This window comes from Macaca nemestrina, chromosome 7, assembly GCF_043159975.1.
Source record: "Macaca nemestrina isolate mMacNem1 chromosome 7, mMacNem.hap1, whole genome shotgun sequence".
Taxonomy (NCBI): Eukaryota; Metazoa; Chordata; class Mammalia; order Primates; family Cercopithecidae; genus Macaca; species Macaca nemestrina.
The window spans coordinates 156,830,744-156,857,966 of NC_092131.1; the positions used below are offsets into that span (position 1 = coordinate 156,830,744).

At 42.2% G+C, this 27,223-nt stretch overlaps 1 protein-coding gene across 1 annotated transcript; it reads right to left on the minus strand.

Moving 5' to 3' along the window:
- Nucleotides 1–761: 761 nt before the first annotated feature.
- LOC105491044 (solute carrier family 28 member 2) lies at nucleotides 762–26,419 on the minus strand. Its single transcript, XM_071099256.1, is given in 15 exon segments — nucleotides 762–2,705; nucleotides 5,504–5,615; nucleotides 5,895–5,993; nucleotides 8,005–8,086; nucleotides 8,704–8,901; nucleotides 9,110–9,278; nucleotides 9,689–9,819; nucleotides 9,902–10,027; nucleotides 10,928–11,056; nucleotides 11,377–11,490; nucleotides 12,120–12,261; nucleotides 12,890–13,073; nucleotides 14,016–14,107; nucleotides 25,183–25,271; nucleotides 25,408–26,419. Coding segments are annotated over 15 exon segments (1,866 nt in total). The 5' UTR covers nucleotides 25,489–26,419; the 3' UTR covers nucleotides 762–2,587.
- Between the last annotated feature and the right edge of the window lie 804 nt (nucleotides 26,420–27,223).

Here is a 27,223-nt window from a genome sequence, read left to right on the forward strand (position 1 = left end):
TCATGTTGAAACCTAATCCCCAGTGTGGCAATATTGAGAATGGGGTCTTGAAGACGTGATTGGGTCATGAGGGCTCTGCCGTCCTGAATGGACCGATCCATTCATGAGTTAATGGGTTATCACGGAGAGGGACTGGTGGCTTTATAAAAAGAGGAGACCTGAGCTAGCACACTGAGCCCCTCACCATGTGATGCCCTGCACTGCCCCTGCACTCTGCAGTCCCCACTGGCAAGAAGCCATCACCGGGTGTGGCCTCTTTACCTTGGACTTCTCAGCCTCTGTAACTCTTAAGAAATAACTTTCTTTTCTTCATAAATTACCCAGTTTCACATATTCTGTTATAAGCAACAGAAAACAGATAATCCCTTTACAGCAGTGTCACTATCTTTACCTATAAGGTGGGTCTCACTATCCTTATTTTATAGATGAGGATGCCAAGGCACAGAGAAGTTAAGGAACTTGTCCAAAATCACCTTAGTGATAACTGGCAGAGCTTGAATCAGAATTCAAGTAATCTGGCGTCCAATGCTACCAACCATTGCATTCTGCTGCCTCTCAGAAATAAACCAGGCATGGAGTAATATTCATCTGTAGTTCAAGAAACAATTTATTGAAGCTTCCTTTTTCTGTCAAGTTTGGAAAACCGGGGAGAAAATAGGAATGGAGACTGAGAAGACGACCAAGTAGTTCTGAGTTCAGAGAATTGGGAAATTGAAGGAGGTAGATTAGCTAAGGAAAGACACAAGTACCTGAATCCTTCTAAAAAATTTTTTATTGAGGTGAAATTCACATAACATAAACTTAGCCATTTTAAAGTGAACAATTCAGTGACATAACATTCACAATGTTGCACAACCACCACCTCTGTCTAGTTCCAAAACATTCCTGTCACCCCAAAGGAAAACCCCAAACTCCTTAAGGAGTCACTCTCTAATCCCTCCTCCGCCAGGCCCTGGCAACCACCAATCTCCCTTCTATGGATTTAAATATTGTGAATATTTCATCTAAATGGAATCATATAATAATAAGCCTTTTGTGTCTGGCTTCTTTCATTTAGCATGTTTTTGGGTTTCTTCTACATAGCATAAATCAGTACTTCTTTTTTTTGGGGTGAATAAAATTCCGTTGTGTGTATGTAACACAATTTATCCATTGATGGACATTTAGACTGTATCCAATTTTTGGCTATTGTGTATAGTGCTACTGTGAGCATGCATGTACACGTACTTGTGTGAGAACTTAGTTTCAATTCTTTTGAATATATATATGTAGGAGTGGAATTGTGGGGCTCTATAGTAATTCTGTGTTTAACTTTTTGAGGAACTCCTATATCCTTTTGAAACCCTTCCTTAAGGCCATAATATTAATATAATAAATACTATTAAATATACTAAATATTTTGAATCAGAGTTTCTGAGTCTTAGCACAATTGACATTTGGGACCCGGTAATTCTTTGTTGTGGGAGAGCTGACCTTTGGTTATACAGGAATTTTAGTAGCAATATTGGCCTCTACTCACTAGATGTCAGTAGCATCCTTCCACTTCAATCACCAATAATGTCTGGAGACACTGTCGGATGTCCTCTGAAAAGCAAAATTGGCCCCCTTCCCACTGAAAATTACTGTTTTAAAGGCTTCCTCATAAAGTTGGAGCAAATGTGGCTAGCACTAAAGCAGAATACTACAACAAAGTAATGGCCTTTAAGAAATGGATATTCCCTAGAAGTCTTCCTTAGTATACAGGAAGTATTTTTTGTTTACTGTGTAATGTTAAGAAGTTTGCAGATTTACAAATGTTTGACAACCAGAAAAATCTTATCATTAAATATTCATATACCTTTCAAATGTAAGATCAGTAATATAAATCTGGCTCATCCGCAACGCCAAGAAATATAGCTTCTCTCCCGTCCCAGGCACATTACATACTAAATCACATTTATAGCACACTGCATCACATTATTTTTAAGGTGGCAGCTAGGAGCATGATTTGTAAGACTTTTTTGATTTATTAATACTTATTTTTTCAAATAAAAGTTCAGGCAGCGCCCATGAGGAATGTCATTTTTTGGTTCAGCCAAATAATGGAAAAACAAAAGCTATTTTTCATTATTGAGATACAGTGAACCAAAATGAATCTTTTTTTTTTTTTTTTTTTTTTTTTTTTGAGACGGAGTCTCGCTCTGTCGCCCAGGCTGGAGTGCAGTGGCATGATCTCGGCTTACTGCAAGCTCCACCTCCCGAGTTCACGTCATTCTCCTGCCTCAGCATCCCGAGTGGCTGGGACTACAGGTGCCTGCCACCCCCCTGTGGCTAATTTTTTGTATTTTTAGTACAGACGGGGTTTCACCGTGTTAGCCAGGATGGTCTTCATCTCCTGACCTTGTGATCCGCCTACCTCAGCCTCCCAAAGTGCTGGGATTACAGGCATGAGCCACCATGCCTGGCCCAAAATGAATCTTTTAACATTTACTGTTATTTACTGTTAAAGATCTTGGTGAGTGAGTTGTGGGAACCCTGAGTACATAAACACCTTTGCAATCACAAAGCTGATAAGATCAAAACTGTTATGGAAATAGATCAAGCAGCCTTAGGCACAGACGGTATTGTTGTAGAATCCACAGCAGTTAGTAAGGGCCATAGCACTGAACTCCTTGTCTTCCCAGAGACCAGAAAAAGAAGGAGGGTTGGTGCCATTCAGAGAAGTACTGCAACGAAAAACCAGAGAGGTACATAGCGGGGTCAGACAGGAACAAAGCAACAAAACATATCAATAAGTTATACTAAGCAGCTGAAAACAAAAACAAAAACCTGAAAATTGATCCATCAGCCATGACCAAATAAACAGAACCCAATTATATTTCTTTTCTCATTCATTCCCAAGATAATACTGGCAAGAAACCCCCAACTATGTGTGTCTGCTCCTTTGCCCAACTCCTAACCACAGTCCATTTGGAAATTTCCAGATATCCCTGAGTCAAAATGTATGGCTTATAATGATTTAGTATTGAATTGATTCTAAAAAGTAAGGTGGTATTCCAAGGCCACCTTCCTCTTGAAAACAGCTTACACTTAATTAGTATAAATTAATTGGACAAAAACATTATGTCTTTCATATTCTAGATGCCAATGATCTTTAGTATGTGGCTTTAGAAAATCCACCAAAATGCCACAAGAACGTAAGAATCAGGCAACATGACGAACGTCCGTGTCTACAAAAAGTAAAAATTAACCAGGCACGGTGACATGCACCTGGCCTGTAGTCCCAGCTACTCAGGAGGCTGACATAAGAGGGTTGCTTGAGCCTGGGCCAAGATTGTGCCACTGCACTCCAGCCGGGGCAACAGAGCAAGACGGTGTCTCAAAAAAAAAAAAAAAAAAAATCAAAACTGTGCCAGAGCAATGATGAATCCAGCTCATACCTCATCTTTAATAGTGCATCAAAAGGATTTTTTAAAAAAAATATGTTAGTTGCCTTCTCTGATGATAACCTCCAAACACAGGAGGGGCAACATTCATGAACTTGGCCCAGTAACCTGTCAAGCAGCTAGCACCTGAATATCTACCTGTATAGTGAACAGACCGCTTAATAACTTCCAAATCTTTGTTTGTTTGTTTGAGACAGGGTCTCACCCTGTCACCCAGACTGGACTGCAGTGGTATGGATCACGGCTCACTGCAGTCTCTAATTCCTGGGCTGAAGTGATCCTGCCACCTCAGCCTCCCCACGTAGCTGGGACTACAGGCACACACCACCATGCCTGGCTAGTTTTGTTTTGTTTTGTTTTGTTTTGTTTTGTTTTGTTTTGTTTTAGTAGAGATGGGGTTTCTCCATGTTGCCCAGGCTGGTCTTGAACTCCTGAGCTCAAGCGATCCTCCTGCCTTGGCCTCCCAAAGTGCTGGGATTACAGGTGTGAGCCACTGTGTCTAGCCCATAACTTTTAAATCTATCTCCAGCTCTGATTTCTCTCTTGAAGTTCCCGTGTGAGAACACACGGCCCTCAGGTCTCCAGGGTAATGCTGCTGAGGTTGAATAGAGTGTATGAGAAGGGCCGTGAGTATTGGTAACAGCCTAGATCAGTGTTCTTTTCTCTTATTGGGTGCATCTTCATTATTAGCTTAGTATGCTCCAGTGAGCATACTGAGGTGGATTTTGAGTACCTTCACAGGGTAGTCCTGCAACTACCTCCAAGTTAACACATCAAAAACTGAATTAAGGCTGGGCATGGTGGCTCAGGCCTGTAATCCCAGCATTTTAGGAGGCCAAAATGGGAGGATCACTCGATCCCAGGAGTTCAAGACCAGCCTGAACAACATAGTGAGACCCCATCTCAATACAATAAATAAATAAATATAAAAAACAAAAACTGAATTAAGCCATCATCTCTCCCTTTTACTCCCATTCCTGAAACTAGTCCTCCTCTTCTGTGCATGAATGGCACTCCTTAGACCCACTTGCTCATGCCAGAAAAGAGACAGTCATTTAAGACTCCTTCCTCTTCTTCGCCCCACCTCTTCCTCCTATCTAGCCAATGATCAATCCTATTGATTCTACTGGATCTAGTGTATCTCCAACCTCACAATCACTTAGTATCAATTCTTACCATCTCTCACTAGGACTATTACAGCAGTTTGTTGGTCTCCTTGCCATCCAAATGGCTACCGAAATGATATGTTGAAACAGCATAGTTGATCATGCCAGTGTTCGGAATTCAGCAGGTCAAAACCTAAATTCTTTAGTATTTCATACAAGGCTTTTTATGATCTCTCAGCCTTTTTTCCCACCACTCTCTTCATTCACGCACCTATCACCACCAATACACACACACCTTTTGATTTGAAGGCACCAAACATTCTAGTTCCTGAAATCTTTCCTTTTGTGTGTTCCAAAACTAGTTCTTTCAGATTAATGACATACCCTCGTCTTTTCATATTCTAGATTTTGGTAAACAAGTTCGTTTTTACACTACCTGAACTCATCATGATTTTATAAATTCAACTTTATCCTCTCTCAGTTTTCTTCATTTCTGTCTGAAGAAGTGTATAATATTTTAGCCACTTATAACCATTGCTAAATCTACCTATAACCTATCTGTATTCCAATCACAATAAGTAGAGTAATTTCTTTTTTTAATTAATGTAAAATAGAGACAAGTCTTGCTATGTTGCCCAGGCTTGTCTTGAACTCCTGGGCTCAAGTCATCCTCCCGCTTCAGCCTCCCAAAGTGTGGGACTGTGGGTGTGAGCCACCATGCCCAGCCAGTAGAGTAATTTCTTATCAGGGAAACCATTTTTCTTTACTACTTCCCTTGCTGCTCTACTTCTCAGTGGCCCACCGACACAGGTAGACCCTGTCGCTGGAGCATACTAAGCTAATAATGAAGATGCACTCAATAAGAGAAAAGAACACTGATCTAGGCCGTTACCAATACTCACGGCCCTTCTCATACACTCTATTCAACCTCAACAGCATTACCCTGGAGACCTGAGGGCCGTGCGTTCTCACCTCTGAAAGAGCCCTCTGCAGCACATGTAGGTTTCATAGGTTCTATTGGTGAAACTCGTGTTTAGGAAGGACACGCAGTCAGCTTCAGCTCCCCTGGGGACATAAAGGATTCCTGGATAAAGGAGACAGAGATACTGAGAGGAAGATCTGACACATGCTTCTCAAGGCTCTTTATTCTTTTGGTACGAATTGTGGACACTGTTGATTAGGTGCCTTTGCCATATATCTGTGGAATGGATGGGTAAATCAATATTCTGAAAGACATCCTGTCATGATCTAGGGAAGTGATCTCTGCTGCCCCTGTACTCAAGGACAATTCCACCTTCCTCATATTATTCCTCCAATCATCACCCTCATGCAGTGGTATCTCCATCAGAGCTGAGGCACCTACCTGCCATACAGGCACTGATAAGGGATACACAGGCCCCTGTGAAGAGGGCCCTGACCACAACCTTGGACAAGTCACTCTTCCGGTGAGGTGCTATTGATGCTGCAGACAATAAAATAAAATAGCTTCAGCTTTTCCCCATCAGGCTATCAGGTATATCCCCCCACTTAGAAGAACGCAGAGGAACAAAACACAGCCGATGAAGAGCATCCTTATTACCATCCACCTGAGACTGGCCAGTGTTGCCCTAAGAAGTGTGCGTGTACATTAGTCCTGAGGGATCACTAACTTAGACTTTCCTCAGATCAAGGATTGAGTGTCTGACCCTCACTTTAATGGTTCTCTGAACATACCCAAGACATATCTGGATTAAGCAAGGCTCTGGGTTGCTCCAGACAGGTACAAATGCCTGGCGTTCGCCGCTTGAGATATGCACTGTTAAGCCTGGACCAGAATTAGATGGACTATTTTGAGACAGAGGGCTAAGGAAAGCAACACTCACCTAAGACTTAGCCACACAGTGCATATCCCACTACTAGATGGCAATCTCATAATCAGACAGTAATCAGGCATCAAGACTAGAACAATAGAGACAGGTGTTTAACAGAAGCGGAAAAGATAAACTGAAAGGGAATTATTTCACCTTTCAATTAAATCAGCTACCAAATACATGAATTAAATGACTCTACCCCAGAATATAATTGCCTTTAAAAAGGGACACACTGAGCTATATTTCTTATTATAATCCCTTCCTTCCCTCCCTCCCGTCCGTCCTTCCTTCCTTCCTTCCTTCCTTCCTTCCTTCCTTCCTTCCTTCCTTCCTTCCTTCCTTCAGAACTCCCTGTGTCACCCACGCCGGGCTGCAGGGGTGCGATCACAGCTTACTGGAGCCTCGATCTCAGTTCAAGCAATCCTCCCACCTCAGCCTCCCGAGTAGCTAGGACTACAGGCATATGTGCCAATATGCCTGGCTAACTTTTAAATTCCGCGTAGAGACAGAATCTCACCATGTTGCCCCAGGCTGCTCTCAAATTCCTACAGCAAGCAATCCTCCTGCCTTGGCCTTCCAAAGTGTTGGGATTACAGGCATGAGCCACCACATCCAGCCTAAGATCCATTTCTAACTTGGATCTTCCAAACTTCAGATCTGCTAGTCATCCCTGTGCCCCTGCACTCAAGGACAATTCCACTGTCTTCATATTATTCCTCCAGCCATCACCCCCATGCAGCAGTATCTCCAACAGTCTAAATATATCTGCGTCTGCTTCAAAGACCCACTCTTTTAATGTTTGGTACTTGCAGATTTAAATCCAACACTTTACACCACTCTCCCTTACTATCTATCTGCCTTATGTGCCTGCTGCTTTTATTTGTTTTAATTCTTTGTGTTTCCATGAGGACTAGTGAGCAGCCTAATTTCAAAAAGTGTCTTCACTACTGAATAAAATACAAGACCAGGCGCGGTGGCTCACGCCTATTATCCCAACATTTTGGGAGGCCAAGGCAGCAGACCACTTGAGGCCAGGAGTTCAAGAACAGCTTGACCAACATGGTGAAACCCCATCTCTTCTAAAAATACAAAAAAAAAAAAAAAAAAAAAATTGTAGGCATTGTGGCACACACTTGTAATCCCATCTTGGGAGGCTGAGGCACGAGAATCGCTTGAACCCAGGAGGTGGAGGTTGAAATGAGCTGAGATCACACCACTGCACTCCAACTTGGGCAACAGAGTGAGACTCTGTCTCAAATAAATAAATAAATAAATAAATAAATAAATATCTTTATTTATATATGCACTACTCCAGTTTAATGGCAAAATTGAAATAATATCATTATATTTCCTTCCTCATAGAGAAAAGTAAAATAAAATTAGTTTTTGGGGCCTCCAATCCAAACAAAAAAAGTAACTGAAGTTGAGATTATAAAGGGCTCTATACATAGCCAGGTGGGCCTGACTGCCTTAGGTCCAAGTTGACTGCAGCCTAAGAAATGGGTCCATTTCACAATGGCTTCTCTGTCTGATCCCAACTTGTACTGAAGCACCAGGACTGCCCACTGCAGAAGCTGGGATCTGGCTGTCTTACTGGGGAGCTGGGAAAATGGATGAACTCACTCAAGCCTCCAAGCGTGATTCCTATGGAACTAAGATTGGCAAATCCACAGAGTGAAAATGTTGTAATGATTTCAGCTCTCACCTAGGGAAAACAAAAATAAATAAGCAAATAAATTCAGTCCCATGCGTGCGGTCTTATAACCACAAGAGAAGTTCCAACGTACTGACAGCCCCCAATCTTTTCCATGGTTTCCCAAGATTATTCAGAAAATATCTGTTCCCTGAGTTACTATAGGGATAATGACATGGAAACCACCATGGGCCTCATTGCCCAACGCTGTTCTTGTTGAAGGCTATGAATAAGGAGAAGGCCTGGGAATGAGGATTACAAAGGAAAAGGAAAGAGGCAAAGGGAAAGAAAAAGGATATTAATTTGGAGCAATTTAAACTTTTAAATGAAGAAGCGGACCTTAGGCCATCAGAAGATAGTGTCTGCCCTGGACTGCCCCAGCTATAAAGACCCAGCAATTACATTATAGAGAGAAGTTGGGTCAGAGTTGGGGCAGTGGTGGGGGCGGGCAGGGGAAAATAGCATGCAGACTGGTAATAGCTCAGGCGCTGCAAATGAGGCTGCTAGGTATGCTGTTCTGCTCGCTTTGTAGTTAGGTCTGCAACAAACCCGTGTGGCACTTTCTATCTACCCTCAGATAACCATGGTTGAGACCTCACGGTGTTTATGCTTTTTGGATTGTCACTTACAGAAATCCACTGTTTCTCTCCCTCAGTCCACTCCTCCACTCCAGAGAGACGTTTGTTCTTGTATTGAGACAGTTGCTAATAAGCCACAAACTCATTTATGAAGAACTTGATTCCCACCATCTCAGCCACCATTGGACAATCTGTCCACTCTACACCCATCATGAAAACCATGGGCCTTAGGAGATAGGAGCTGATGACCTGAGTGAAAGGGAGATATCCCAGTGAAAGAGGAAGGACTAATAGCAAAGGTCAGGTGCCAAGGACCTTCTCTAGAGCCTTGGCCCAATCTCCTCCACCCTTCTATGCATGATCTCTCTTGGCTTACTGTGAGTCAGAAGGACATGCATGGTTGAAGGGCTACCTAACTACATCCCAGAGGGACAGCCCAACAAATGTAATCCTTTACCTGGAAAGTGAGCCCCTGTATGTCCACCAGTTCTCCCAGCCAGGAGAGGGCAGCATTGATGAAAGCCAACACAGCCAAAAAGGCAACCAGGTTGGCTGCTACATTAGCAGCAAGGCCTATGGCATCTGTGGCTCCGTTGCTAGCAGCTTCCAGGACATTCCTCTCCTTCCTGTGAACATTGGGCAGAGGGCAAGAGTAGGGTGTCTACAGTAGTCTCAGCCCCTTAGAGAAGAGAAATCCCACTGTCCCTATCGTGCGAGAAGAGGGTGCAAGGCCAATGTACGAGGTGACGGGGTTCCTCAGAGACCCTATTAGTGGAAATTACTCTGAAGCAATATCAGATATAATTGTTATGTAATTGCACTGATGACAAGGACAGAGTACTGGCATGCAGAAGCTACTGCCAGGGCGGAGGGTTAAATTAAGAAAACCAGCATGATTAGCAAGCATCAGAGATAGGCAAGAAGGAATATGGAATCACATTATTCCCCCTCAGGGAGACCTGAAGTCTCTGCCACCACAGTGCCACTCTTAACTACAGCTCACTATCTCCCAAAGTATATGCCTCCTTGGACTCACCCACGGGGCAGCTTTACCCCCTCCTTGCTCTTGAACTTGGACTCCTCCACTTCCGGATATGCTAGCTTTGACAAGGCGAGAGCACAAGGGGCGGCCATCACAGAGGCAGAAATCAGGGATGATGCATCAACCTGTGAGGCCAGACTTAGGCATCAGTGTTTCTGTCAAATCCAACTCGAGCTCACCAGGAGTGATCAAGCAGACTATACCTACCCCGAAGGATATGAAGACTCCTAGCACAGTGCCGGAAATGGTGGCAAACCCTCCAGTCATCACCGCATGGATTTCAGAGAGTGTCATGTCCCCAAAGTATGGACGGATGAGCAGTGGTGCCTCTGTCTACAAACAAGGAGAAAACAGTCAGAATCCAAGAAGGAGCAACTCCCCACGCCAGAGTGCCCACCCCAGCCCCAGGGGCTGGACCCTCTAGACACACTTCCGTCCAGTGTGAGCACTGTTCAGTGAGCCACAGCTTCACTTAGTGAGCATGGAGCCCAGCTGTCAGGCCCATCCAGCATCTGCTTTACTTCCTCTGGCACCCAATCATGTCCTGGCTGGCATAGTTCTCACACGTTTCCATACATGCTTGTTTCATCTATTGACATGTTAAAATGTTATAGAAGAGAAATGGTATATTTTCTTTGTATATTCTCAATGTCTAAAACCACACACTTACTAAACTTATGGAATGCAGTGCACTTAATGAGAACATATTAGATGATTAAACAGTACTCATTAAATGAAATACAAATAGATGATCCAAACCCCCTGTTTATGAAATAATCAAAAGAAATAATGTTTGTGAAAATGTTATGAAATTATGAAGGGCCATCTATGTAAGCCATATTCAGCACTGACCTAAGATAATGATATCTATTATTTAACAAGTGCCAACTATGTGCCTAGCACTGTACTAGATGCTAAGGACATTAATATAAATAAGGCAAAGTCCTTACTCTTAGAAGCTTATAGTCTCACATAGGAAACTAGGCTGATTATGAATAATTTCAGCAAAATGTGGAGTGCTATGGTAAAGTATCCAGAAGTACTCTGAGAACATTTCAGAAGCAGCCTAGAGCCTTGGGAGAGAAAGACCTCAGTACTAACTCCCTGTGAATGTACAAGTCATTGTCCCCAACACTGAGCTGGTCAGTAGCACATATGGAGCCCTACTTCATACAGACGAATGTATCAAGCAAGTATTATGGGGAAGAGCCTTGGCATTAGCTATGAGCTTTATTCCTCCACCCCTCCATAGACCGTCATTCCTGCCCATAAAATAGGTATCACCTGAAAAGCAAAGACATCCTTGACCAGTGTATCCCCAAAGACAAAACTGGAGCCGGCCACAGTGTAGTTCAGGAAAATCTGAAGGGAAAAAAAGAAAAAGACAGAGAATAAGAATGAAACCCAAAAGGACACACAGGAAGATGAGACTAGCCCCATGCGTCCTGAGGACCTACTGTTGCTACTGAGGTTGGCCTCCCTTTGACAGCCCAGGGGCAGGCTATGGCCCCATGAGCTCTTTATTCATATTCTTAGCTGTATCCTAATACACTCTCTCCTTTCCCAACCAGATCTCCCACCACATCATTAACAAGATACAGCCTAATCTTCTCATGCTCCCCTCAAATCTCCTTTCTCTAGAGTTCTAAAAGGGAAAAGCCCTCACATTTAATTTCTCATACCTGGCCCTGCTCTCCCAGCCACTGAAATGCACTATATCCAAGATCAGTTCTCATGACCAAGATCCCAAAGACAAACTGAAGACCGAGGCCCCAAAACACTGTCCTCCAGGACACCTAGGATCAATAAGAAAATTATTCCAATGTGAGTTCTGCTTGTCCTTACAAGAGTTTTAAACATGTACTCTCAGTGGAACAAACCTAGAATGTTAACAGTAAGTCTAGGGTCTGATGGTGTAGGGAGCAGGGGCAATGGTGGGGAGAAACAAGGCAGTAATATATAAAAAGCCACATATGTTCATAAGGTTTTTAAAAAATGTTTCTAAAGGTTAGATGACACTTAGACATATATACATATATGCATGCATGCATACAAATAAAAGTTTTATAAATCAATATTTTAACAGTACTATCCACAATGCAAACTGATTTTCTACTGTATTCTATTTTCCTTTACGTCCTTATTTTTTTTTATTTTGTTCTTTAAACACTGACCTAGATTCACAAAATTGGTATCAAGATTCATTAATGGATTACAATCTACAGTTTGAAAATAAGTGGTCTAGGGCCTCTGATAATTTTTTAAACCTCTCTTGGAAACAAAATTATCAAAGAGGCAAATTCTAGGGGTTGTTACAAACTTAGTTCTATGCCCTTATAATTAATGCTTGATGCATGTGCTTTATGATTAGCACTTGGCCCTTGGTCATGTGTTGCTATACCCAACCCAAATACCCAAAACTCACTGCACTGTGGTGTTTGGAGCAGGCAAAGAGGATGAGGATGAACATGCAGATTCCTGCGAAGGAGATCAGCTGCTCTGGCCTTTGGGCTGTGTCTAAAGCCAACCACAGTGTAAGGCCAACCAAGGAGACTCCTGCAAACACCCTGAAGAAGGAATGCCAAGACCATGTCATCAACCCGGTGAATGAAAAACAAATAACTTATATAGAGAGTCTGAAAGTTATTCTCTCACTCCTGGCTGGTGATCAAAGGCCATGTGCATGCTGTGGCTGCTGTAGAATCCAGTTCAGAATATACATAACTGTAAGTTTTCTCTTTAAACTCTAAGGAATTGTAAAAGGCACCAGTGGGTGCAGGAAGTCTGGGAGACTAGAGAGAAAAAAAGCATAAAATGTATCAGGGAACTAAGGGAGACACTGATGAACACCAAATCAATTTGATTGCTTAATGCAGCTGCAAGGCTCTGTGTTCTGATTACTTCACTGAGGAGGAGTATGAGTTTTCTCATTTCTGACACAGGCCCTGATGACAATCAGACTAAAACTCTTTTCTGAGACTAAACTCCTCCTGCCCCCTAGCAAGGTTGAGACCCAAGGCTACAAGAATCTGGACTGAGATCCTGTGCTCAGAGGCCTGTTGCTATTTTTCTCTGCACTTTGGTTCTGAAAAGCATGTGTGTGGGTCTGAGAGACTGCTCAATAACTATCAAAAGAGAAAAAAGGAGGTGGACTGGGATAAGCTGTGAGGCCAGGTATTGAGATTCTTATCTTACCATTTCATCCAAAGCCTCAGGCGGGAGTTTTCAAAGGGCTTCAGACATCTTGTTAATTTTTTGCCCAGGAGCTTTTTCAGAAATGAGTAAACCGGGACAAAGATCACCAAGCAGGTGATGACAAACAAGGCCAGTGCCCTCTGGAAATTCAAGATGCAAGCTTCCAGGAAATAGGCAGCATAGGCTAAAAAGAGAAGACGCAGAGTAATGATCAGCAAGGCAGTGCTTCCAATGGGCAAATGGAACTACAATCATAAATGCCTGGGACTTAAAGCAAGAAAAATCCTCCAGAGACCTTGCCACCCAACCCTACTGTCAGACGGAGCTGCACTTCTTGAGGCCAGGATAGATGTCTAACTGTCCTCTTCTTCAGGATTCCCAAGGACAGTCTGACTTAGTGCGAAGACTGCATATTTTCACCGATCCCTAATGAAATCTCATTCCCTTCTATTTTATCTAATATCCTCTCTCTGTCCCTTGGAGTAGATTTGATCAGTGTTCACCATTAGACTCTTCAAAAGTCAGTCATCTCCCCTTGAAACTTTATTACCCCAGTCACTTTAACCTTGCCTCTGGAACAAACCATGTAAACAAGGCTACCACTAGGAAGTGCAGCCATGTGGACCTCATCCCATGGCTCTCTTACTCATCTCAAAATATAATTTTTGCTCTCACCATCCCAGCTGCCTCTTATTTTGACATCAAAGCCCCATACATGTTTTAAACAGAGCTTTGCTGTCTTTTAAGAATATTTTACATCATTGATCTTACTAGTAAGCCAGCAAATAAGTAAGGTATAATATAAGCTTCTGTCATAAAGGCTGTAAGAATCATGCACTCCACCAAATCAAGGCACTAAAAAAAGGATAAGCCCACATTCTCTGAAATATTTTAAATCTATCAAATAGTACACTTTTGAAAAACAGTTTATTCTCAGATTTTACTTGTTCCTATAAGTGCAATTCAATACATTATGGTTCACCTACAAGTAGTTAAGATCGATACATCAAATAGCTTTTTAGATCAGTTTTTAATCAAAATGCCTTCCACCTGGTAATCACCTTGACACAAGGCAAATTTCTAAAATAACTGTGTTTCTCACTCTCATGAATTCTCAGTGTCTCACCCAAACACAACAGGCCCAACAGGATCTTCTTGAACAAGCTGGCGTGTGTTTTACAGAAACTTCTTGCTTTGCTGAAAGGCCACTGTCTCCTCCTAATAAGAACCCAAAAGTTAAGATACAAGAATTACTCCATCCCATTTCTACTAATTCAGCTCTCAGAATTCAGATTACCTAACACAAGACAGAATTAGCTCTTAGTCAATGAAGAATATTCTTCAGCCAGGAGGAAATTAGGTAGTGTTCTGCAATGCCAAAAAGGGCAAATCAAACCTTGCTGGTGGGCAGCAGGTCAGAATACCCTACTCAGCCTGAACTAGCAATATCCTTGGTAGTCTCCTACCATAGAAGTGGGCACTGCTTATGTCAGGGGTCTATGACTTTCCCATTCTGAAAGGACAGGGCATTGCTAAGCTTCCATATTCATAAGAGGGCCTATTCTTCTTAGAGGCAATTTGGCCATCCCTCCCTAAAAACCAAACAAACTTATGGCCTTGAACATTCAGCCAGATGTGCATTGACAGACAGGAAGGAAAATGCCACCAACCTCAAGAATCGCTCTGGTTGGGCAGGCCCGAGAGAAGAGGCCCAGCAAGTAGGGATATTCAAGTTTGATTTAACAAACATGTATATGGTGCTTTCTCTATGCTGAGCTCTTTCTGAGAACTTAGCAAATACTAACTCATTGACTCCTCCTAAGACCCCGGAGCTGTTACTATTGCATTCCGATTTTACAGATGTGGAAACTGAAAAACAGAGAAGTTAAATAACTTTCCCAAAGTCACAGAGGCTGTAAGGAACAGACACAGAATATACACTCTGGCTTCAGCATCTAAGCTCTTAACCATCATTCTATGCCACGTCTTCCCTAGATGCCAGGCTTGCCTGTCTTTGCCACTCCTAAGTATGCTGAGCATGCTGCAGCCATCTGAGCCAAAAGTTCTAATTTCCAAAATCTTGGAAGCTCCAAAGGTGATCCTAGTAAGAAGGTCCCAGTCTGGCAGTCATGCTGAGGCAGGGCAGCTTAGCCAGGGTTAGGACCAGCCATTAACTCCTAATGCCCTGGGCCTTTGGCCCATAGAGTTCTATGGCTGCCCCTCCCATCTAACACACTCCCCGTTTCTAGTCTTCCTTTTCATTCCTGCCCTCATCACCTCCTGTCCCTGCTGCAGGGAGCCCAACCCTGTGTTAGCTGAGCAGAGTGTGTACTATGAGATACAGGTAAGCTGAGAAAGGAGAAAACAATGCTTATCACCATCTGACTGGATCAACTCAAGATGATTCTTTAGGATCTCCAGAACTCTGCTTTGCTTTGCTTTTCTTCTCTTTAAGAGACAAGGTCTCACTCTGTTGCTCAGGCTGGAGAGAAGTGGCATGGTGTGATCATGGCTCACTGCAACCTTGAACTCCCAGGCTCAGGTGATCCTCCTGCCTCAGCCTCTCGAGTAGCTGGGACTACAGGTGTGCACCACTACACCCAGCTAATTTTCTTTTTTTTAATTTTTGTAAAGATGAGGTCTTGCTGTGTTCCCCGGGCTGGTCTCAAATTGCTGGGCTCAAGTGATCCTCCCTCATTTTTCCATGCTTAATAGAGAAAGTAGTGAGTAAAAGGGGCAGCATACCTGAGGAGCATCATTATCTTTGGAACATCATTTGCAAAGTATATCAAGGAATGAATTTAATTTCAATCCTGGCCTTCCCATGTGTGCCAGATATCTTTGGTGTGCTCCTCCAGTGCCACTCTCCACCCCACTCTGTGCCCTGGGAATTGAACTCATGTAAACTACATCAGTGTACTCCCATGTCCTCTGGCTTATCAAGTTTCGTTCTGCTACTGGGACCTCCACAGAAGATCAGAGCGTATGAAAAGACTGAGGTCAGTGTGTTGAGGAGGCCTTTTTATCTGACTTTCCTGCCAGGTGCTCTTACATCTTATTCCTTCAGGCCTAGGAATAGACACTGCTCACTGCTTCAAGACTTTTGGTTCTTGCACTATCCTTTCTTATGGTGTCACCACACCTCATACATATCTTTGTAATGGTCTCTTTGTAAATAAATTCTCCTACAATTATCTTAAGTATGCCATCTGTTTCCTGTTGGGACCTAAACTGATGTACTAGATAAAGCTGGTTTAAAATTATATGCAGTCGAATGCCAGTTGAGCAAGCCTCCTGCAAAACAAGAGGCAGGCATGGACTAGTCCAAGAGTAGATATAAATCACATGCCTAGAAAAGATTTCTTCCATCACCTCCTGACCACAACTCACTATTTCCTGGGAACTAAAATTCAGGAGTACTGCAGGAAATCAATTAAGAACACTCATTTCTGCAAAACCCATTAACAACCTATTCCTAGAATATCAGGTTGGAACTGAGCCTCGGGTTTAAAAAATAAAAATAAAAAATTGATTGGGTGTGGTGGCTCATGCCTGTAATCCCAGCACTTTGGGAGGTCAAGGCAGGAGTGGGGGGATCACTTGAGGTCAGGAGTTCGAGACCAGCCTGGCCAACATGGCAAAACCTTGTCTCTACTAAAAATACAAGAATTAGCCAGGCGTAGTGGCGGGCACCTGTAATCCCAGCTACTAAGGAGGGTGAGGCAGGATAATCGTTTGAACCCAGGAGGTGGAGGTTTTCTCTACTAAAAATACAGAAAAATGAACTGGGTGTGGTGGCATGAACTTGCAATCCCAGCTACTCGGGAAGCTGAGGCAGAATTGCTTGAGCCCGGGAGACAGAGGTTGCAGTGAGCCAAGATCGCACCACTGCACTCTAGCCTGCCCGACAGAGCGAGACTGTCTCAAAAGAACAACAAAAAAAGAATAATGAAGGTCAGGCGTGGTGGCTCACACCTGTAATCCCAGCACTTTGGGAGGCCAAGGCGGGAAGATCACTTGAGGTCAGGAGTTTGAGACCAGCCTGGCCAACACTGTAAAACGTTGTCTCTACTAAAATCCAAAAATTAGCTGAGTGTGGTGGTGCATGCCTGTGGTCCCAGCTACTCGGAAGATTGAGGCAAGAGAATTGCTTGAACCTGGGAGGCGAAGGTTACAGTTAGTCGAGATTGCACCACTGCACTCCGGCCTGGGTGACAGAGCAAGACTCTGTCTCAAAAAATAAAAATAAAATAATAATGAAAAGAAAGCAGATAAAAATCAGTCTGCATTGAAGGATCAGATTAAAGATGTCCTGAGGAACCAAGAACGGGAGTAAGAGAGGATACAGACAGGCGTCTGAGTGTTTTTCCTGAGAATGGCTAGCCTATAATCAATCATTCACTCTTGCCCTTTCTTCTCCAAAAGTCTCTGGGATTTGACTTCTCTGATCTATCCCTATTCACCCTGCCTTAGCCTAGGCCCTCTTCATCTCTTGCTTGAACAATGGCAAGAGCCTTTTAACTAGCTTTTGCCACCACTCTCCCTACTGCAATCCCCTCATCACATTGCTGTCAGAATTGATTTCTAAGAAACAATATGGTTCCTTTTCCTCTCCTGCTTAAAAATCCCTTTGGCCGCTGGGCGCAGTGGCTCATGCCTATAGTTCCAGCACTTTGGGAGGCTGAGGCGGGCAGATTACCTGAGGTCAGGTGTTCAAGACCAGCTTGGTCAACATGGCAAAACCCCGTCTCTACTAAAAATACAAAAATTAGCCGGGCTTGGTGGCATGCGCCTGTAATCCCAGCTACCCAGGAGGCTGAGGCAGGAGAATCGCTGGAACCTGGGAGGCAGAGGCTACAGTGAGCTGAGATCACACCACTGCACTCCAGCCTGGGTGACAGAGCAAAATAAAAATTAAAAAAAAGAAAAAAATATCCCTTTGTCTCTTGAGTACAAAACCAGACCTGTTAGGACTTTATAGCATGTCCCCAACTAAAACTTCCTGTCTCACAGTCTTACTGCTTGCCTCTTTCCCACTATACAAGCCAGTGTTCTGCCAGTCTGAATATCCTACCCTTCAGGGGACACGTAAGAACCGTTCACACCCCATGCCTGGTATGCACTATTACCTTTCTCCATCTGACAAACTCCTATTCATCCTCCAAGATCCAACTAAATGTCAACTCCTAAGTAAAGCCTTCCTTGATTCCTTCCAGTCAGAATCAGTTGCTCACTTTCTTGTGGTCTTGTGGCATTTTACATCTTTGTTCTAGCACTTACCATATAACATGATATTGTCATTTTTCTGTTTACCTGTCTTTCTTAGGTTGTGAGCATATCAGGGAAAGGTGCATTTCTGTTTTTATCTTTGTATTCTTGGTGCCTAACTTAGTACCTAGAACATACTATTATTGCATTAGGTTGCTAACAAGTGCCCGGTCCATAATAGATGTTCAATAAGTGCTTGCTGGCCAGGCACAGTGGCTCATGCCTGTAATCCCAGCACTTTGGGAGGCCAAGGCAGGTGGATCACGAGGTCAGGAGATCAAGACCATACTGGATAACACGGTGAAACCCCGTCTCTACTAAAAATACAAAAAATAAGTTGGGTGTGGTGGCAGGCACCTGTAGTCCCAGCTACTTGGGAGGCCGAGGCAGGAGAATGGCGTGAGCCCAGGAGGCGGAGCTTGCAGTGAGTCGAGATTGTGCCACTGCACTCCAGCCTGGGTGACAGAGTGAGACTCTGTCTCAAAAAAAAAAAAAAAAAAAATTGGCTGAGTAAAGGAATAGGTAGGTAGATAGATAAATTCACAAAAATGATTTGTCTATATACTTGTGACAGATAGCTAGAAAGTATGAAAGAATATCATTTACAGTGGTAGCAATGTCATTCAGGGTATTAATTTTTTAATTCTTTTTAAAATTGACAAAAATTGGTTCAGTGCAGTGGCTCACACCTGTAATCCTAGCACTTTGGGAGGCCAAGGTGGGAGGATCACTTGAGCCCAGTAGTTTGAGACCAGCATGGGCAATATTGTGAGACCCCATCTCTAAAAAAAAAAAAGAAAATAAAATAAAATTGACAAAAATTGTATATGTTTATGGTATACAACATGGTGCCTTAAAATATGTATACATTGTGGAATGGCTACATCAAGCGAATGAACACATGCATTACCTTACATACCAATTTTTTTTTTTTTTTTTTTTTGAGACAGAGTCTCGCTCTGTCGCCCAGGCTGGAGTGCAGTGGCTGGATCTCAGCTCACTGCAAGCTCCGCCTCCCGAGTTTAGGCCATCTCCTGCTTCAGCCTCCCGAGTAGCTGGGACTACAGGCGCCCACCACCTCGCCCGGCTAGTTTTTTGTATTTTTTTAGTAGAGACGGGGTTTCACCGGGTTAGCCAGGATGGTCTCGATCTCCTGACCTCATGATCCGCCTGTCTCGGCCTCCCAAAGTGCTGGGATTACAGGCTTGAGCCACCGCGCCCGGCCACATACCAATTTTTTTTAATGGCAAGTACTTAAAATGTACTCTTGTTTGTATTTCATCATTTATAAAATGTACTCCTACTTTTATACACTAAGAAAGAAAAATGCTGCCAATTAAAGACTTGAACAGGCACTTCACAAAAGAGAATATTCAGTGGCCAGAAAAAGCTGAAAAGGTGCACAAGTTCCTTAGCCATTAGGGAAATACAAAGCAAAGCTACAATGTGATAATACTACACACACACAATGGAGATAATGAAAAAAGACACGCTCTCATAACACTGCCAGGGGAGTGAAATTTGGTACAAATATGTTTAGCATCTGTTAAAGCTACATAAACCTATACATACCCTATAGCATGGCAATTCCACTCCAAGGTATATACCCAATAGAAAGGTGTATTTTTCTTTACTAAAGACATGCACAAAAATATTCATAGCTGTACCATAATAGCAAAAACATAGAAACTACTAAAATTCTGACCCACAGTAAAATGAGCAGATAAACTGTGATAGATTCTTACAATGAAATACTATACAGCAATTAAAAATGTACAAAGTACAATATATGCAATAATGTGGAAGAATCTCCAAAACACAACGTGAAGCAAAAGAAGCCAAACACAAGAGTATATATATGGTATATTTTCATTTAAAATATAAATTAGACTTCCCATATAAAATCCAAACACATGCAAAATTAATCTATGATGCTAAAAGTCAGGATAATGATTACCCTTAGGGAGGCTGACTGAAAGGAAACATAAATGGTTCTTGGGTACTGATAATGTTTTGGTTCTTCATCTGGGCAATGGTCATATAGGTGTATTCGCTTTGTGAAAATTCATTAAGGCTTATGTTTATTTTTCTGTATGCATGCTATACCTTATTAAAAATTACACTAAAAAGGCAAAAAAACTGTACCAGTTAAACTATGGCATGCAATCAATCTCAAAAAAAATTAATAAAAATAATAAAATAAAATTTGACAAAAAACATGTATATCATATATATTTTTGAGATGGAGTCTCACTGTTGCCCAGGCTGGAGTGCAATGACATGATCTCGGCTCACTGCAACCTCCACCTCCCAGGTTCAGGAAACTCTCCTGCCTCAGCCTCCCGAGTAGCTGGGACAACAGGCGCCCACCACCATGCCCGCTTAATTTTTATATTTTTATATTTTTAGTAGAGACTGGATTTCACCATGTTGGCCAGGCAGGTCTCAAACTTCTGACCTCAAGTGATCCGCCTGCCTCGGTCTCCCGAAATGCTGGGATTACAGGCATAAGCCACCGTGCCCAGCCCCAAGGAATATTTTTTAAAGGTAAACTAAGGCAAATACGTGACCCGTGAAGTTTTAATGTACATTGTAAACAATGACACAGTTCTGAGTGTTAAGTACTCGGAACTATGTCAATGGAACAAAAGATTTAAAAACAGATACAAATTATCACATTAACTTAATGAAGTCAGAGTAACATCAGAATAGAGAAAGAACTCACAATTTAATAACTATTGCTGGAAAAGTGGGTATCAGTATGGAAAAGCATCAGCTTAGAGCTACATGTCAGATTACTCCCTACAAAGAATCCCAGATCATCAGAGTCAATCAAACAAAAGAATAAAAAGAAAAAGAAATAAATACTTAAAAATCAATACAGAAACAAAACAGAATTGAAAAATGTATACATGAAAAAATTACAAATAAAGTCTATTATCTAGATTATATACATAACTTACTAACATGTATTTATTGAATTTTGGATGTTATGGAATTTTAAGTATAAACTATGGGTGAAGCATTGTTCTCGGTGTTACAGGAGACAAAAGGATGAAATAGACATTTATCTTGCCCTCAATGTGTTTACAGGCCAGTATAGGGGATATAATGTACATGTAAGTCTATAACAAAATGTCAAAAGCTTAAAGTGTTATAAGAGAGGTTCAGATAGAATGTTAAAAGTTTGGAGGAAGAAGGGACCTCTTAGGACTGGGGCCAGTGAGACTGAGGTGAGGAGAGGCAGCATCAGGGAAAGTTTCATGGACATGATTGCTCTTTAGTTGAGCCTTAAAAGATGTGTTGTATTTGGGCTCAAAGACGTAAAAGGAAGACAGTATGCTAGGAAGCAACGATGAAATGACATGCATGACATGGAGGCAGGAAATTGAGGATTACATATAAGGAACGGTTGATAGTTGACTTTCACTAGAACATAGGGTGGCATTAGAAAGGGAATTGCAAGAGTTAATGTTGGAAAGTCAATTTGGATATAGATCCTGGTTGGGGGGCAGTGGTTGTGGGGAGAATTGAATACCAGGCTATGGAGTTTGGCTTTGTTCAGGAGCAACTGGGGGGCCACAGAGATTTGTGAATAAGGGAGTTCAGGCATACTTTAGGCAGTTTTGGTAGAAGCTATATAGGACAGGTTGGCAGGAGATGGGGAGAACTGGAAACAAGAAATCTATGTGGGTTCTATTTGAGTTGGTCGGGAGAAAGGAAATGAGGTTCAAAATCCAGAACTTACTTTAGTTGATAAAGAAAAGTAGGCCAGCCACGGTGGTTCATGGTTCATACCTGTTATCCCAGCACTTTGGGAGGCCAAGGTGGGCAGATCCCCTGAGGTCAGGAGTTCAAGACCAGCCTGGCCAACATGGTGAGACACCGTTTCTACTAAAAATACAAAAAAAAGTTAGCTGGGTATGGCAGAATGTACCTGTAATCCCAGCTATGTGGGAGGCTGAGACAGGAGAATCGCTTGAACCCAGGAGGTGGAGGTTGCAGTGATCACACCACTGCACTCCAGCCTATGTGGCAGAGTGAGACTATCTCCAAAAAAAAAAAAAAAGAAAAAGAAAAGAAAATCACACACAGAAATATGGAAAGTAAGGCAAATGGAGGAAAATGTGTAGCTTTACAGAAATTTAAAGAAATGCAAGTGAAGGTCAGGCACATGGCTCATACCTGTAGTCTCAGCACTTTGGGAGGCTGAGACCGGCAGATTGTTTGGGCCCAGGAATTCAAGACCAGCCTGGGTAACAAAGTAAGACCTCATTTCTCAAAAAATAAAAATAAATGCAAGTTAGGAACCTTAAGGCATGATTTTATATCTATGTAATTTTAGTTGACATTGTTTATATGAGAAAATATAAAGTCGATGAGAATTGAAGGGAACGGGACACGTTATATATCAGAGCAGTTTAAGGTGCCAATAACAGTCTGGCAAAAAAAAAACCCAAAAAACAAAGATCTTTTCAGCTAAGTGCTACTATTATTCTTGTTTTACAGGGTGAACACTGAGGCTTAGAGAGGGTAAATAACTTGCCCAAAATCTGGTAAATGGTAGAGTCTGTAGGGGAAGCTGGCCTGCACTGGCTTGAGAGAGGTGATTGCCTTATTTTCAGGAATTGTGCAAGCCATTACTAAAAATTAAAACTATATAAACGTGTAATTAAATTACATTAAAGACAAAGGTAATAAATACTAAAAACTCATAATTTTCTAATTATTTTACTACATTTTTCTGTTATGTGAGCTCAGGAAGTTATTCATGACTGCTGTATGTGTATGGTGGAAATTTTGTATAATGATGTGCTCTGATACATCTCTTCCCAACTCCTTGTTCAATGATATCCCTTTGGTTACTTGAAATCAGCCATGTTGAGAGTTTTTACCTTACAGGCAAATACTGTAAATGAAGTCTTAATTTATTATTTCATCTAGACTAAAGATTAGCAAGCTGTGGTCTGTGGGCCAAGTTTATCTCACCTTCTTTTTAAAAATTAAGTTTTATCAAAACACAGCCATGCTCATTTGTTTAGTATCACCTGTGGCTGCTTTCCTACGAAAATGGTAGAGTTTAGTAATTGCAACAGAGACCACATCAACCACGAAACCCATAATATTTACTACCTTGTCTTTTACAGGAAAAGTTTGCCAACCCCTGGTCTTACTCCTCATTAAGGTGAGCAAAAATATTAACCAACATTCATTGCAAAACTACACTCGGAGAGGCGGTTCTTTTCCTTTTTCTTTTTTTTCGAGACAGGGTCTCACTCTTTCCCCTAGGCTGGAGTACAGTGGCACAATCATGGCTCACTGCAGCCTTAACCTCCTGGGCTCAAGTGATCCTCCCATCTCAGCCTCCTGGAGTAGCTGGGACTACAGGCACACACCACCACGCCCTGCTAATTTTTAAAAATTTTTGTAGAGGTGGGTCTCACTATGTTGCTCAGGCTGGTCTTGAATTCCTGGGCTCAAGTGATCCTCTCACCTCAGCCTCCCAAAGTGCTGGGATTACAGGCATGAGCTACTAGCCCGGTGGAGAGTCAATTCTTAAACATTTACCAGCATACCACTGTTCAAATACAGACCCAAGCAGTGTGACTCACGTGATTAACGACCACACTGCTAAGCAAAATATGAAATATCATGTAAGCATGAAAAACTTACAAAGAGTTTACTGTTAATTCAGTATATATAAAACATAATACAAAAATTTTTAGAAAGAAGCAAATTGTGAAGAAAACAAAAATTGTAAGAAGTCACTGAGGTAGCTTTCAAAAATAAAGAGAAAAAAACAACAAAATAACCTTTTGTTTGGAAGCTGTTCTGAATCATCTCCATATATAGTCCTGTGTTACTTAACAACAGGGATACATTCTGATAAATGCACCATTAGGCAATTTCATAATTATGCGAACATCTTAGAGTGTACTTATGCAAACCTAGATGGTATAGCTTATGACACATCCAGGCTATATGGTGGATCCTATTACTCTTAGGCTGCAAATCTGTTCAGCATGTTTCTGTACTTAATACTGTAGGCAATTGTAGCACAATGGTAAGTATGTGTGTATCTAAACATATCTAAACATAGAAAAGGTACAGTAAAAATACAGTATTATAATTTTATGGGACCACCATTGTGTAATGATATACACCATTGATACACACCATTGTACACCGTTGTACAATGCAGTCCATCATTGACTGAAACATCGTTACGCGGCTCATGGCCGTATTCCCTTTAGAAGCTATCCAATATCCTCTTCTCAGCTTTTAGTGTACGACTTCTGCACTCTTTTATAAAGACCCACTCTTTTCCAGACCATGGAACATTGCTTCCTTCCATATTATCTATTTTACTCAGACAATTTTCTTTGACATTACTTCTGGGACCAGATCCATGAACAAATTCAAAGATTTTTCTCATTCCTCCTTCCTACGCCGCTGTTCACATAGCACTGTGAACACCCCTGTTCACATAGCACTGTGAACACCCCTGTTCACATACCTTCTTCATTCTTGAGACTCCTCTTTGGACTTCTAAGACATTGTCCTTTTTTACTTTCTTTATTATCCTTATAATAGGTCCTTCTGTGTTTTCTCCCCAGGTTTCCCTTCCCCTCCACCATTCCCAAATCTGAGTATTCCAGAAGAGTTACCTTTTTTTAATGATACAGTAAATTAATTTCTAAAGGGATTAAAATGAATATCTACATGTTGTTATGAAAATAAATGTATAACATAAAGCAATCTGCAAAATAGTAAGTATACACTCAAAATCTGTTAGCCATTATTATTACCATTGTTGTTATTTTTGTCTTCAGTCCAATCAACACTGATACTGCTGAACTCCTATTGTTTTTGGCACAGGATTAAGTAACAATTAATTACATAAGGTACATATATATATGTACACATGCTAAGGTGGAGCGGTTGTGATAAGACCACAAGCTGCTCGAAGGGGTAACCCTCCCTAGGCCCTTTCCTAACTGAACAAGATTCCAAAACACCAGTACCTCTGGTGAGTGGAAGGGCCCAGTCCATCCCCCAGGCTGTGACCTTGTGTGTCAGTCCTGTTGCTTCCCTCAGGCTCTACTTCTTTTTCCTACAAGCACAGGGAGTGTTGGAGTCAGTCACGGAGCCCTGCCAGGGATGATGGGGATTGAGAGCAGTCAGACACCCTACAGGAGGCCATGCAGCCGTCCACAGCTCTGCAGAGAGAAACTAAACTGGTGAATTACCATGAGCTCCAGCCCCGGGTTCTCTGTGCCAGTTTCCACTGTGGACAGGGCAATGGACTGTCTTCCACTTGCTTTCTCCATCTCTTGTTCTCCTCAACTGAAAAACAAATTCGGGGTCAAGCCTGAAAGATTGGTCATTCTGTCCTGTGGGGATGGGGAGAATTTTTAGGACCCGTTACCCATGGAAAATGCAAAACTAAAAGTCTTTGAAGGCTTAATTGATTTCTTTAAGAACTCAGAATTGAGAAGATTGGATGTGTCATTTTTATGTAATACATAATGAAAAATAAAATCCTATTTCCTCTTGTGAATAGCTAAAGAAGGGGCAATAAGATAGGAGAAGAGAAATGAAAGGCAGTGGAATTGAAATGAATCAGTGGACAGCCCAGGGCCCCAGGATCTGGGCTCTAAAGGTTCCTACTTGGACCCTCAAAGGAAGAGTCATAGGGTAACTACTCCTTTTAGCCCGGGGGAGGCCCCGCTAAGCTTGCTGAGTAAGAAGGAAACGGGGAGGAAGGCAGTTGGGAAGACTCAGACCCTAAAGTACTGCTGAACAGACAAAGATTAACAAGCCTTCAAATTCCTGACTATGATGCAGCATAAGAATTATGTTTTATGCCCCAGAGAGAACTCCTTATCAGTGAAATTAATGAAACTTACATTTAAAATAATTAGTATGAATGTTAATGATCCCAAGTAAAGTTTTTAAACAAAATAAGCAAACATTTGGGCCTCAGAATAAGCAAATTTAGTATATGGACATTCACAATTAGAATATAAGTTCATTCTGAGATATTTCTTTACTTTGCAGAAAGTTCCCTTCCCCATGGATTTGCTTTTAAAAACGTGATCTCTTCAAGCACGTGAAGTATGATTTCATTAAACACACATAACCAACTTATAGTGTGTAAATTAGGGCCTTCCTGACGAGGCACAGAACTACCTGCATTTAGTTTAAATATGATCTCTTTAAAAATCTGGAAACTAGGCACCTGCCCTCCCCCAACACCTTTGCTTACCCCAGCTTGTGGAATTGATTCCCTCTGGCTCCGCAGTGAACGACTGAAAGAAAAGCTCGGCTGCCAGGAACGAGGGGCAGCTTGGGTGGGGCATGGGGGCTTTGCTGCCATTGGTTAGTTTTATTTCTTAGGCCCTCCTTCGCTGAGCCTGCCCGCACTGTAGAGGAGGACTGCACCTCTCAAGTTAAATATTATATCTTTTTCAGACTGTTTTGCAGGCCTAAGACTTCTGCAGAGGTGGCGCCCGCCCCTAATCCCAGCACTTCAGGAGGCCAAGACTGGCGGATCGCTTGAGCCCGGGAGTTTGAGACCAGCCAGGGCAACATGGCAAAACCCCATCTCTACAACAAATACAAAAATTAACTGGGCATGGTGGCACACGCCTGTGATCCCAGTTACTCGGGAGGTGGAGGTGGAAGGATCCCTTGAGCCTCTGGAGATGGAGTTTGCAGTGAGCTGTGATTGCGCCACTGCACTCCAGCCTGGGTGACAGAGTGAGACGCTGTCTGAAAACAACACAAAACAAAAGAATTCTGCAAGAACTTATAACAGGTGCATCCCTGGGAGCATTATCCACCATGGGACTAGGCACTGGGTAGCCTGTAAAATAAAGTAAGAGCCGTCTCTGTACCCAGAAAATTTACCATCATTTTGTATTGGAAAGACATGCCCTAGAAAACAATAGAAAGCACGACTGTACGTGATTCGATGCCAAATGACTGCTAGGAATTCTTTTATTAATCCATTCAACAAATATTTATTGAGTAACCACTATTAGCCAGCCACCGTTTTCCATG